Below are 12,048 nucleotides of genomic sequence, written 5' to 3'. Positions count from 1 at the left end.
AATGAGACGCATTCAAAGCCAACCATGGCCATTCCCAGAATTGCCTCAAACAATGTTATTACAGGCTGTGTCGTGAATTTGGATCGATAAGCGAGGGAACAACAGACCTCATTGCAGGCTGTGTGGTGAACTTGGATCGATGAGCGAGAGAACGAGATGATAATACCTGCAGCTTAACAATAGTTCATACAAGATTCTGCAACTAAAGCGGAGCAGGGATGGCTCCATCTCTAGCAGGGTCGCTGCTCGCCATGGCCATCTGTGCTCTGCTTCTTGGGGAGGCGTCCGCCATGGATCACATTGTTGGAGGAAGCTTTGGTTGGAAAATACCACCCAATGCCACCTTCTACCAGGAATGGGCCAAACCTAGAACCTTTGAACTGAACGATCAACTGGGTAAGTGCGCTTTCGATTCCATCAGTTTGCTTGAGGAATTTCTCCCTGTGATGTTTGATGCGTCCCCTTGTTTGATCCACGCGAAGAACAATATCGCATGTCATGTTTTGTGAATCTAGAATGAGACATGTGTTCATCATAATCTGCTCGATGCACAATATCTGTGGCAGTACAGATTCTTTTTTCTGCTTTCTCTAAAAGGCGGTTACACGAAGCTTCTGCTTAAAAATTATTTTCGTTTTCTTTCCATAAAATCAATCTGAACAACGGACACACCAAAGATAATAAATTTTGCAATAAAAAATTTTGCTATCCGTCTTTGGGAATGTCTGAAACAAGACGGGCAGTTCTTACAACAGGTGTTCCAGACAGCAATTACATAAATATGTGTTCTATGTTCCAGGCATTCCACCACCAAAATGAAGGAACATGTTCTAAGTATTGTCACAAAAAATGGGTTCTATTCGAAAAAATGCGTATGATATGCCAAAAGCTGTATTAAACATGAAAAACGTGTTTTAAAAAAAAGGCCAAAAAATAAATAAAAAAACGTAAAAAAACACGTATTATTGAAAACACACCTTTTTCCTTTTTTTGCTTACGTTTTTCATTTTTTTGTGATTTTTTTATTTTTTATAATTTTTAAGATTTATTAAATGTTTTAAATTTTTTAAAATTTTACTGAGATTTTTTTGTTTTATTCCCGAAACATACAACTTTATTGTATTATACTTAAGAAATTCTTCACCCTATAATACTTTGAACACATTTTTTTGTAACAATGGTTCTAACATATATATAAGAGTTTAACGGTCAATGTCACAAAATTCATTCATAAATGCATACGATTGAACCATGCCTCATGAAGTTTGTGACGTTGATAGTTAAAATTATGCTTGTGAAAACTCTCTGCTTGCTCAATAGATTCAAATTATTGAAACCCGCCAGAACCAAAATTTGCACAGATGTTCTAAAAGAGATTAGCAGTTATAACTTCCGAGAGGAGTATTTCCATAGCTTCAGAGCCTTTGGTAAATAGACATTTGTTAACTCTTTCATGATTCCATGGTACTAATGAAGAGTCGGCGACTGATTGACATGAAACTTTCATGTTGAAATCCAGTGTTCCTGTATACTTCTGCTCTCCACAATGTGCTTGAAGTGTCGGAGGCCGACTTCGATGGCTGCACTCAGGATAAGGTGATCGGAATGCACCCCGTCGGACCCACTATAATTCCACTCACAAAAGGAGGAAACCATTATTTCTTCTGCGGCATCGGAACTCACTGTGATCAAGGATTGAAACTCAGCATCACTGTAGGAAAGGCATCCGCTGCAACTGGACCCGACGATGATGGCGCACCGGACACATCTCCACCAGCTGATGCTTCTAACTCTTCTTCTGCACCTATGCTGCACTATTTTGCCGGCGTGCTGGGGCTCATCCTATTGCCCCTCCTCTTTGTGTAAACTGTATTAAGACTCTTGGATATGTACTGATGGTTTTATCTACGAGCTGCTGCTCCATGTACAAAGGCGATGAACTTGATAAGTTTTAACATTTGGCCATATTGGTGCTCTTGATTGAACTCTAATTTTTTTTTAGAACATAATCTACATTATTGTGGGCACCAATTTTCTGAAGTGGTTATATGGAACCAGGAGGAATGAAGCGCTTTCAGTGATAGATTGTTCACTAGTGTGGCTTGAAAACTTGTCGCAGCTACGGAAGTTTTCCATTAGATAAACCACTTTTAACTAAAAAAATTAGTTACATCGTTGAGAGAACAATCAATTTCGAGGTTTAAAGTTTAGCAAGGTGCTCTTGCGTACTTCTCATGCAAAAATGAAGCAGCTCAAGGCAAGCATTTCCCGAACTACTCATCAATATCCCGAAGATAATCCATTGGAGATCTTTATTCAACGGTCATTAGTAGGATAAAATGGTATTAAATAACAAGTAGTCCAACAAACAAATCTATAGTGTTTAAGCAATAAGAGTTTTAACAACCCCACCCCTTCTTTTTTTTCTAAGAGTTGTCAACGAGTACTACACTTGTCACTTCACCACTAACACATAAACATAGTGCCCACAAAAATTGAGCTAAAAACAGGGACTTTGACGGGCTTTACCTCGACTTATGTCCCTGAGGAAAGAAGCTTGATATGCAAACTTCAAGCAAGGGGCAAGAGAAAGGAGTGATACGTTAAAATTGCTTCGAATCTACGGAAAATGATGAAAACCACAAGAAGAGTTGTTCATCGTAATTAGTGTTTATCTCGTCAGCAGAGTACGAAAGGCCGGTCTACCAACAGGTGAAGGCAGAACACATAAAAATGTGCAGTCTCTCACGCAAGTAATGAAACAAAATCACCTACTCACCAAACAGCATCCGATTTTGGCAAAGTAGACAAAATTTATCCACATTACATTTACGACTTCCCAACGAGAAGATTCTCCTCCATTTCCACGAGAAAATAAGATGTGCATACTGCAATTCAAGAGGCACTGGTCAGACAGGCAAACGTGTAAAGTTCAATTCTGGCAAATACTAGTGTAGAATCGCAACAGTCAAGTTATACCATACGCCACATAGGTGCAACCCAAGACCCGGGCGGTGGGTTGTTATTAGTTAATCTCTTATCACCCGTTGATGGCCGTGCGACACGGTTTAGAAATCACTAATTTCCCTTTACTTGGCAATGTAAACAAATTGTGTCCATCCGATGAAGGTTGCGTCGAAACAAGTTGACTCACCAGAAAAATTCGGCCATCCATCGATAGTTTAGTTCAGTTTGCGGACCATGTAAGATCAGTAAACCAAACAGGTTAAGCTCTCTCTCAAACGAATCAACAGTCAAATTCTTGCCGTTGTCCGGATGCCTATTTTTTTGCAGGTTACAATATTAAATAAAAAAACGTATCTAGTAACTTTTCTTGAAAAAATAAAAAAACAAGTAAATAACTTTCTGAATAAACATAAAATCGACAGAAAAAGATGATGAAAACAAAGACTTTCATAAAAGTTGCAAAACATGACTCAATTTTCCGAAACATAACATCGCGATTTCCTTGTTTCAGGCAATAGTTTAAAATGATAAAACTCGAGAAACATAAAATCGACAGAAAAAGATGAAATCACATGCTTAAAAACATGAAAACAAAGGCTTTCATAAAAGTTGCAAAACATGTTGACTCAATTTTCCGCAAGATAACATCGCGATTTCCTTGTTTCAGGCAATACTTTAAAAAGATAAAACTTGGCTGATTACTTTCGGCTGTCTTCAAAGTGGCAATAATGAGATATTTCCGAAACATCAAAGATGTTTTTTACATGGTCTAAATCTTAACAGTGACATTCTCCACCGCACCATCGCTAATAACAAAGATCCAATGAAGCCTCATCATATCTTCCACATGGTAAATATCCACCATAGAGCAGAACTACTATACCCAGTAAACATAGGAGGAAGCGTCAATCCCGAAAATAAATAGAAGATGCCAACACGAAAACCCATAACCAGCTTACCATATTGAATTCCTTGCAAGTCAAAAAGACAAAATCACAACTGCTTATGTAACTCAAGCTTTAGGATGGGTAATACAGCCTACAGGCCCACCACTGCTATTACAACTCCAAAACTCTTAGCCCTCACATTTGACGTGGACCTTATGATGGTGCACCTAGGTTCCAGCTTTTCGGCGATGAACACGTGCAACAAAACCAGCCTTGATGGGAGCAACAGAGCGAGAACATCCACACTGCACGAAAGAATATCAAGTCAGTATCTCTATCACTAAATAATATGCAGCTTATTTAACTCTATCTTCTATTCAATATGTGACATTTCCCCTCGTAAGGACAGAAATTCCCAATTCATAACCATTGACATAAAACTGGAAACATACCCAAACGAAACTTTGAGTTTGAGGTGAAGAAGAATATAATACATATCTAAACATACATACGTTTGTGGGGACGTTCAAAAGAAGAAAGTTATCGCATCCGACTGGGAACATACCCATAAATGAAAGTCTAGGATGTGAAGTAAAAGAGACGTACCTGTTCACAACGAAGGAAGAAAAGACGATTTTCCTTTGATAGAATTGTATCAGGGCTTTTGCATCCATTGCAGATAACGTATTCATCTGATGTATGAAGTAGCACATATTAGAAAAGCCAAACTTTCTTCATCTCGTAAAACCACCGTACAGATTTTCTCCTAATCTTATACATGGTCATTATTCACTTGAGAAAAAAATTTCAGACTTCCTCATAATATCATGAAGCATAAAACTTCTCTAGAAAGACAAGAACTACCGAGAAAATCAGAAGTACAAATGCTCTTATTAAGGTCCACTGTTAATACACCAACGTCAATAACCAATTCAACAGCACAACTCCAGTGATCCTTACGCATACCAGGTATATCTTTGTATCACTGGGGAATACATGTGTGTGCATGTCATGTATTCCTAACGTAACATACTCTACCTAAGTATCTCAGTTGTATGTTTGTTTGTTATAGAATAACTGCACAAATGTGATTAGAATATTTAAAAAGTCAAGATAAAAAAACTATCACGTTTACCAATGCCTACGTCCTGTTTTCACAGACTTAAAGATCGGCAGCTTGAACTTTCTCAGCTGAAAACATCCAACCAAGAAAACGTGATCTTTTCCCATTCCATGGTCTTGTAACCATGGAGATCACATCCATGTGGCTAATTTTGTAAAAAAAAACGTAGTCATCACAATTATATTTAGCTATAGGACGTTGCACTCTATTGTACAATTATATATATATATGCACACACAACACACACAGACACAGAGGTGAAGACTGGAGATCTGAAGATAATAATCACTTTTTCTTAGCAATATTGTAGAAGCTAGAAAGCTAAGAACCATAAATGTTAAATTAAAAACTCCAATTCTAGCAAAGAACTTACTGACGTATCTGCGCAATATGCCCTCAAAGTTCTTGGGTGCGAATCTTCCTTTAACAACCAGACGCTGTTGCCCATCAAGAGACCCACTGGTTCCCATTTCAGCAAGTAAGAAATTCATCACATGTTCTGGCTGCCTATGCATCCTGCATCACAACAGTTGCCGTTAGAACCAGCACAGGCTACAGAAACAGAAGTAACACTGTGCAATTGTATTAGAGAAACAGAAGAGTGTAATAATCCATTACAAAGGTCAGATCTGTCGGTGTGCATAAATAATCGTGAACATGTAACAGTGTGCATGTGCAAAGAAGTCTAGGAAATAGCCCTTTTATGATCATCTCAAGAAAAGATTAAGGCCATATTTAGATGACACCCTAAAACGAATGCAAAATGGGCATGTTGTTTTGACAAACCAGTGTTTTCAAAAGGAAGCCTCCACAATCCCTCCCCACACCCACCCACCCAACCCCCCCCCCCCCCCCGCCCCAAACAAAAAAAAAAACAGTTTTTCACAAAAAACACTGTTTTGAATGTCAGCCAAATACACAAAACAAGTTTCAAAAACTTATTACCAAACCAACCTTTAACAAAACCTAATTTTTATAAAATGACTTTTTTTGAGGGTGTCACAAACGGCGCTGAAAGGTTTTAAAACTTAGGTGCTCTACTATCAGTTGTCTTAGTTCGTGGCCCATTTGGAGCATGAGCAAAAGCTAATTAGAGGGTTGGGGTCTGCCAGATCATGCATTTGAGTCAATCTTGAGATGGGTCATTGCATGCTGGGATGTTTACATGTAGATACTCGAGACTTCAGTTGGACACTAGTAGGCATTATTCAGAAAGAGGACATACGTTTTGCAGAGGTCCATGAAGTTTACGAAAACAGTCTTCTTTGTACCCTCCCGTAGAACCTGTGGCGGCCTCATCACAGTTCTACGCCTGTCTCCAGCAAGTTCTGGGTTATTCTCTCGTAAGGTGTTGAAGACTCTGTCCAGTAGCTGCAGAAAAGGAAATTGTGCTTAACAAGTCACACTGAGTACATTATATAAATGATGTGTACGGTTTATGATATTATTGACAGCCCAAATATTAACAAAATTTTCTAACGGTGAATGCCACAAAATGGATGTGAAACATGAAACAAGCAATACAAACAAATGGTGACAACAATATGGCAGTACAATCAAAGTATGCACTAGGAACTAATCTTAAAAGGGGAAACTTCAGACATAGACAAGTAGGCATATGTCAACCAAGACATACTGGGAGTAGTACAAATTCAAGAACTTGTTACAAGCAAAAGAAAACACAATAAAACAAAACCCACACCCCCGCCATTGATAAAGGGAAAAAGAAAGGACTTCTATACTTCAAAGGTTGTGGGAACCAATATTACACATGTACAAAATGGCCCATCAAGCAATTTGGGTCTCTCCAAGACACCAAACTATTGTCACAAATATTGCAGTTCTTTTCAAAAGATCAGGTTAAAAATGAAAACAACCAAAAAAACAAAAAGGAACATGGCAAATCGTGATATTTGAGAAAAAAAGCAAAAAAACAAATTATTTTTGTTTTCCAGAAAGGAAAATGACACATCTAAAATTTTTCAACCTTATTTTAACATTTTAATACCTAATTTGAATTTTTATCAATGGTTTATTTGTGAGAAATTAGATAGAACCCTTATCCAAGCATCTAACTAACGTCTCATCTCTTCACCTACAAACCTGACCTATTTCTTGTCTAAGCCAAAGAAATAAGACTACTCAGGACTAAACATCTCAGAGAGCTTGAATCAACCATGTACAGTGGATATGGCACTAACAGGTAATAGTTCACACATCAAAACTTTAAAGCAACTAACTCACTATCAGTTGTTGAGTTCTCATTACTGTTGTGAAAGGGATATGACAAGTGAGAACTTGAATTGGAAGTAGCAATTGAAACGTAAATGTTTCCACTTTTCCTTGCTTCATACGCACAAATACCAACATTATTTACCTATCGATACAAAAAGGAACAAATAAAAGCCTAAGACAGCTTTTTTGATAATCTGAGACCTTTGCTTACTAGCGCTCAAGGCAACAGGTTAAGTATCTATCCTTTTTACTACACATCACCATGAAATGGGCACGGTAAAAGCCAAAAATGTCGTACTGAGGATTAAAGCAGTATGAGGATTAAAGCAGCCATACCTCCTCATATTTGTAATCTCTATCACTACCTTCCCATGGATAGCGCTGCAACACAATCCCTTCTCCTTCTTCATTTTCATCAATATTGCCACCTGTAATAAGCACACAAATCAAGAATAACCAACATTAGCACGACAATGCAGAAAGTAATGCAGCATCTCAAAAGCAGAATACAAAAGGAGAAGAGTCAGAATCATGACTCGGTGTTTGCACCATGATACTAAAATGCAAAACATTATATCCTAGAACATCATAACCTATAACTAGAATTAGAAAATGGCACAATAATAATCTCCATGTTGACAAGTAAAAACTACATGATCACTGATAAATGTTCACCATCAAGATCTTCTCCAGCATCACCATTCTCATCAAGTAACAGATCAACTTCAACCTGCATTTCAGAATCATGTAGAAAAGTTTATTAGAATAACATTTAATGGAAGAGAAACTATCAATCAACCTGCCATCCTGTACACTCACAGGCTTCTTCTTCTTTTTCTTCCCAGTAAACGTTGTTGAATCAAAGCCTTCGCCAACTACAAAGCATGCATCAGAAAGCACTCAGTGCATTAGTCTGTATAGCCATTGCCTCGTTGGTAATAATCAATCACATTATCTGACAGAAATATTATCAGCTATTGCAATTTTCATACCTGAAAGGTTTTCTGTTTTCTCAGCCAATTTATCAACAGCATCATCCGTAGGTTCTAGAACGGTAACCTTCTTCTTTTTCTTCTTCTTTGTAGGGTCAAATGGAGCAAGCTGGAGAAAAAGGAAAACAAGACAACTTTAAGTGTCTCTGACAAGACAAAAAACTGAAACAACACAAAGCAACTCTTAAAACCCATACTTTTAAGGGTATGAGGCACAAGGAGGCATTTCCAATAAATACAAACAAATAGAACTTGAAGAATTTTTAAGTCAAACTCTCACTTAGAATTCAAGAAACAAAACATACAAGCTTCAAGCCTATATAAAAAGCAAATATACTAACACAAAAAACAGTACTCGGCTGCCATTTTTCTAAATTACCCTGAAACTACATGCTAGTACATATAACAATTTAATATGAAAACAGTGATTAGATGGAATGTCTAACCCTATTCATCATCAGCACAAAATTAAGAATGCAACAATGACATGAACAAGGAAAGGCGTTAAGGGTATCTTTTGATAAAAATATAAATACAAGAAAATGGACATGTTCACTGTTTGGAAATTCTCATCTTTCAATTTATTCCATAACTCATTTTTCAGCTTTTCCTGATCATATAAGGTAAAAAATCTAGGCAACTAAAGAATCTAATGCAACCATGATTGAAAATGCTAAGGAGTAAGGACTACATATTTTGCCTCTCCAGATCACCCTGACATGACATAGATAATAACAGAACTCTCTATGCTAATGTACTTTAGGAAATCATGTCAATGCCTTGCATTTATTATGTTTAATTTCTTTCAGCAATGTTTGTATGGAATTCTTTCAGTCGAATTAAATCCCTTAACATTATTAGCCCAATTTCTCAAGTTATACCTAGCCTTTCACTAACACTTTATTTTCCAGGGAGAAATTTTCAGGTTCAATGACTTGTTTAGAGGCCACAACTTCATACAGAGGCTTATGCCTTTGAGGCAGGTTACGACTTCAACATTTTAATAGCACAGGATCATTGTTCAAAAGTAAACCCATAAATGCATTTGAAACAACGGATACCTGATTGCAATGAACAAGACACTGAGTAAATGATAGTAAATTATGACAAGCAAAGCCTTCCTTCATCTACAACTAAGACTTCCATCGCCCCCATGTTTCTAGCTGAAAAAGCACAATCTTTCTGGACCGAAGTGGCATTATCACGAACCTGGTCGAACAGGGTGGCTGCCTCGCCAAATTACACCATCACATCTGAACGTCCCCATGTTCGGGCACCATAAGCCTTCATCACCAGCTTCCTCGCCGAATAAACAAAAGAAAGAAAAGTATTCGGCACAATACACAACCCAAGATAGCTAAATCCTTCCGAATAGATCAACAAATCCACGGCAAACACGGAAAGGACAGTTCCCCAACATATCCAAATAAGAACGGACAGGGAAAACAATATCCACCAAAAGGAAACCAAAATATGCGAATGGCAGCTTCCGGAAGCAGCGTTTAAAATCGACCCACAACAGCGTCGACGAAAAATCACGTATCTAGAGAAAACCCACATACGCATAAGGAAACCTAGAAACAGAGAACCCAACAACTACTGCGATTTCGTGAAAGAGAACCAATCAAAGTCAAACAACATGGAACGCAAATGACCAATGACCAGTTCAGCAATAATGAAGTCAAGGGAAGATGTAAAAAAACATTAAAGGAAGTAGAGAACCTCGGGAATCTGCTCCTTCAAATCTGCAGGAGCCTCGTCCGCCATGATTGCTTCTGAAACGAGATCGGTCTAGGCAATCAAAATTCCGATAACAAGAGAGCAATGGAAGAGGTCCCTCGAAACCCTAGCGCCGAGTCGGACGAGGCAAAATGACACGAAGCCCTTGCGTTTGTGAAGGAACAACAAGAAGATAAACGCAGGCGGACGATCCGTTGCCCGACTCGATTTGGCGGAGTTACGACGGGGCGACACGGTAAAATATCACACCGGACATTAGATGGCTGGGACAAGATGTCTTTGATGGGTTGTTTGAGAACCGGACAATTCCGTGAATTGGCGAGAAAAAATACATATCTTCAATTTGTGAAACGATAAATAAATATCCTATCTAATTTCAGTTTCAAAATAAGAAACTAAGATCTGATCAAGTTGCCGCCTTGCCACAACATGAATAGTCCAGACTATCTTTGTACAAAGATGGAGGTGAAATTTGTCTCATGGTACGTTTGAATAAGCGAACAGGTGCTTAGTATACCAACATAAGTCATAACCTAGCTACCAAACCTCTTACGGCTCCGTTCCACTACTTGGAACTAAATACCTACCTGGGCATCAGGCCGGCTAAATCCAAACCCAAGCTCGGCCCTATTAAATTATAAAATATATATGATAAAATAATATATAAATATTAAAAAGCATAATCAAGTACTATAATTATATAAAAAATGATAAAAATATATAGTAAAAAATTATTATCGGGACCACCCAGGTTGGCCCAATAATATTTTGGGTCGGCCCAGTGCCCCTTTCTTTCAGGCCCATGGGACCGAGTATTGAGTACGTGTCGACGGCTCGGCCTGGTGCCCATACTTAGAATCTAGTATAACTAATAACATAAGATGCTTAAGCAAAATTACCATTATGTGACTTGGTATTTCTTACAATAAGAGTAAGATGGACCATAATCATATGCCTTTTGTCAATGTTGTGGGTATAATCAATGACAAACATACTATAATGCATGTGATATATGGTCTTAGAACCATGATACTTCAATCAAAGGGTGTTTATCCATGGGGATATTTCTCATAAACATAGAACTGTGCTCTAAAAATTTGAATGATATTAAATGAGATTGTAATTTTTTATAATTTTTTCCTTGACATACCTAGGGAAATAAAAGCTCAAAAATATGAAAAAGATACACCAAGGATATCTAAGAGATGCTTGATAGCATGGATAAATAGACCAAGGTCACTATAAACCATTGCTAAAAAGCATCGTTAATCATTATTGTAAATTGTCAATAGTGTTTCTATAACATTTTTTTTTTTTGGTGACAGATTCTAATTTTATAGTAATTAGGCAACATCCAAACTTGAATTCTCCTACATACACATATCATGCACATTTTGACTTAAACAATATAAAGTTCCATATGTCCAAAGTGATATGGTTTTAAGATAGAGGCCTTATAAGAAAAAGTAAAAGCGTTTGAAGCCCTTTTCAAGATGACAACACAACAATGGAGGCTTAACTTGATGGGCATTTAAGTAATTGCATATGCGTGGTGATTTGTCGAACTTCTCCCCTCCACCTTTTCAATCGACCTTCTTAAATATATGGTTTTTTTTAGATGTAATATGCATTTAATAAGACCCTCAATTTATTTAACCCGAAGATCTTTCAAAACACACATTTTAATGCAATTTTTGATCTATGATTCGAAGCTGTAATGCTTCAAATGTTTAGTCTCTTATCGAAGATTGTTCTGTTTTTTAGCATTTTTTGGGTTAAAATCGAAACTGCTATGAAAAGAGTTGAAATCCGTCAAGTTATGGGTCAGAACACAAAAGTGAATCGGGTTGTTATACAAGCTATCATACATAGTTTGCTTATTTATTGAGGCAAAAAATGATGGATACAAAGAAAGAGTCGGGACCTCAAGCCAAGATAAGCACATAATATGTAACATGTTTCTAAATATTGGATCTTAACCGGCTCTTTTTAAATCTAAAAGGTCTGTTTTAAGGAATGAGAACAACGATTGAATAAAAATAAATAAAAACTTACATTTCAAACAACTGTATTCCCACAAGAACAGGAAAATTTCCAGTTTCGA

General features: G+C 37.3%; 2 protein-coding genes across 2 annotated transcripts; one reads left to right on the top strand and one right to left on the bottom strand.

The window, feature by feature from the left end:
* The first annotated feature begins 33 nt into the window (after nucleotides 1–33).
* LOC116245750 (umecyanin-like) lies at nucleotides 34–1,908 on the top strand. The gene is made up of 2 exons (XM_031617281.2): nucleotides 34–396; nucleotides 1,520–1,908. Exons 1-2 carry the CDS (start codon nucleotides 219–221, stop codon nucleotides 1,864–1,866), a joined length of 525 nt encoding a protein of 174 aa, XP_031473141.1. The 5' UTR covers nucleotides 34–218; the 3' UTR covers nucleotides 1,867–1,908.
* Nucleotides 1,909–3,676: 1,768 nt separating this feature from the next.
* Nucleotides 3,677–10,141, bottom strand: LOC116246027 (eukaryotic translation initiation factor 2 subunit beta). Its single transcript, XM_031617704.2, has 9 exons — nucleotides 9,927–10,141; nucleotides 8,205–8,313; nucleotides 8,032–8,087; nucleotides 7,888–7,942; nucleotides 7,549–7,640; nucleotides 6,203–6,348; nucleotides 5,351–5,493; nucleotides 4,461–4,546; nucleotides 3,677–4,159 (listed from the first exon to the last, which is right to left on the bottom strand). The coding sequence occupies exons 1-9, from the start codon at nucleotides 9,969–9,971 to the stop codon at nucleotides 4,082–4,084; spliced, it is 810 nt and encodes a 269-aa protein (XP_031473564.1). The 5' UTR covers nucleotides 9,972–10,141; the 3' UTR covers nucleotides 3,677–4,081.
* Nucleotides 10,142–12,048: the final 1,907 nt, after the last annotated feature.

The sequence above is a fragment of the Nymphaea colorata genome, chromosome 1, assembly GCF_008831285.2.
Source record: "Nymphaea colorata isolate Beijing-Zhang1983 chromosome 1, ASM883128v2, whole genome shotgun sequence".
In the NCBI taxonomy this organism is placed as follows: domain Eukaryota; kingdom Viridiplantae; phylum Streptophyta; class Magnoliopsida; order Nymphaeales; family Nymphaeaceae; genus Nymphaea; species Nymphaea colorata.
This window is presented reverse-complemented; position numbering and strand designations above follow the sequence as displayed.

Excerpts from the sequence above, each read along its gene's own strand:
- LOC116245750 (XM_031617281.2), top strand. The coding sequence starts at position 219 with ATGGCTCCATCTCTAGCAGGGTCGCTGCTCGCCATGGCCATCTGTGCT. Across the intron at positions 397-1,519 it reads TGAACTGAACGATCAACTGG|TGTTCCTGTATACTTCTGCT; the intron begins GTAAGTGCGCTT and ends GTTGAAATCCAG.
- LOC116246027 (XM_031617704.2), bottom strand. The coding sequence starts at position 9,971 with ATGGCGGACGAGGCTCCTGCAGATTTGAAGGAGCAGATTCCCGAG. Across the intron at positions 8,088-8,204 it reads GAAAACAGAAAACCTTTCAG|TTGGCGAAGGCTTTGATTCA; the intron begins GTATGAAAATTG and ends CATGCTTTGTAG. Across the intron at positions 6,349-7,548 it reads GAGATTACAAATATGAGGAG|CTACTGGACAGAGTCTTCAA; the intron begins GTATGGCTGCTT and ends CCTTTTCTGCAG.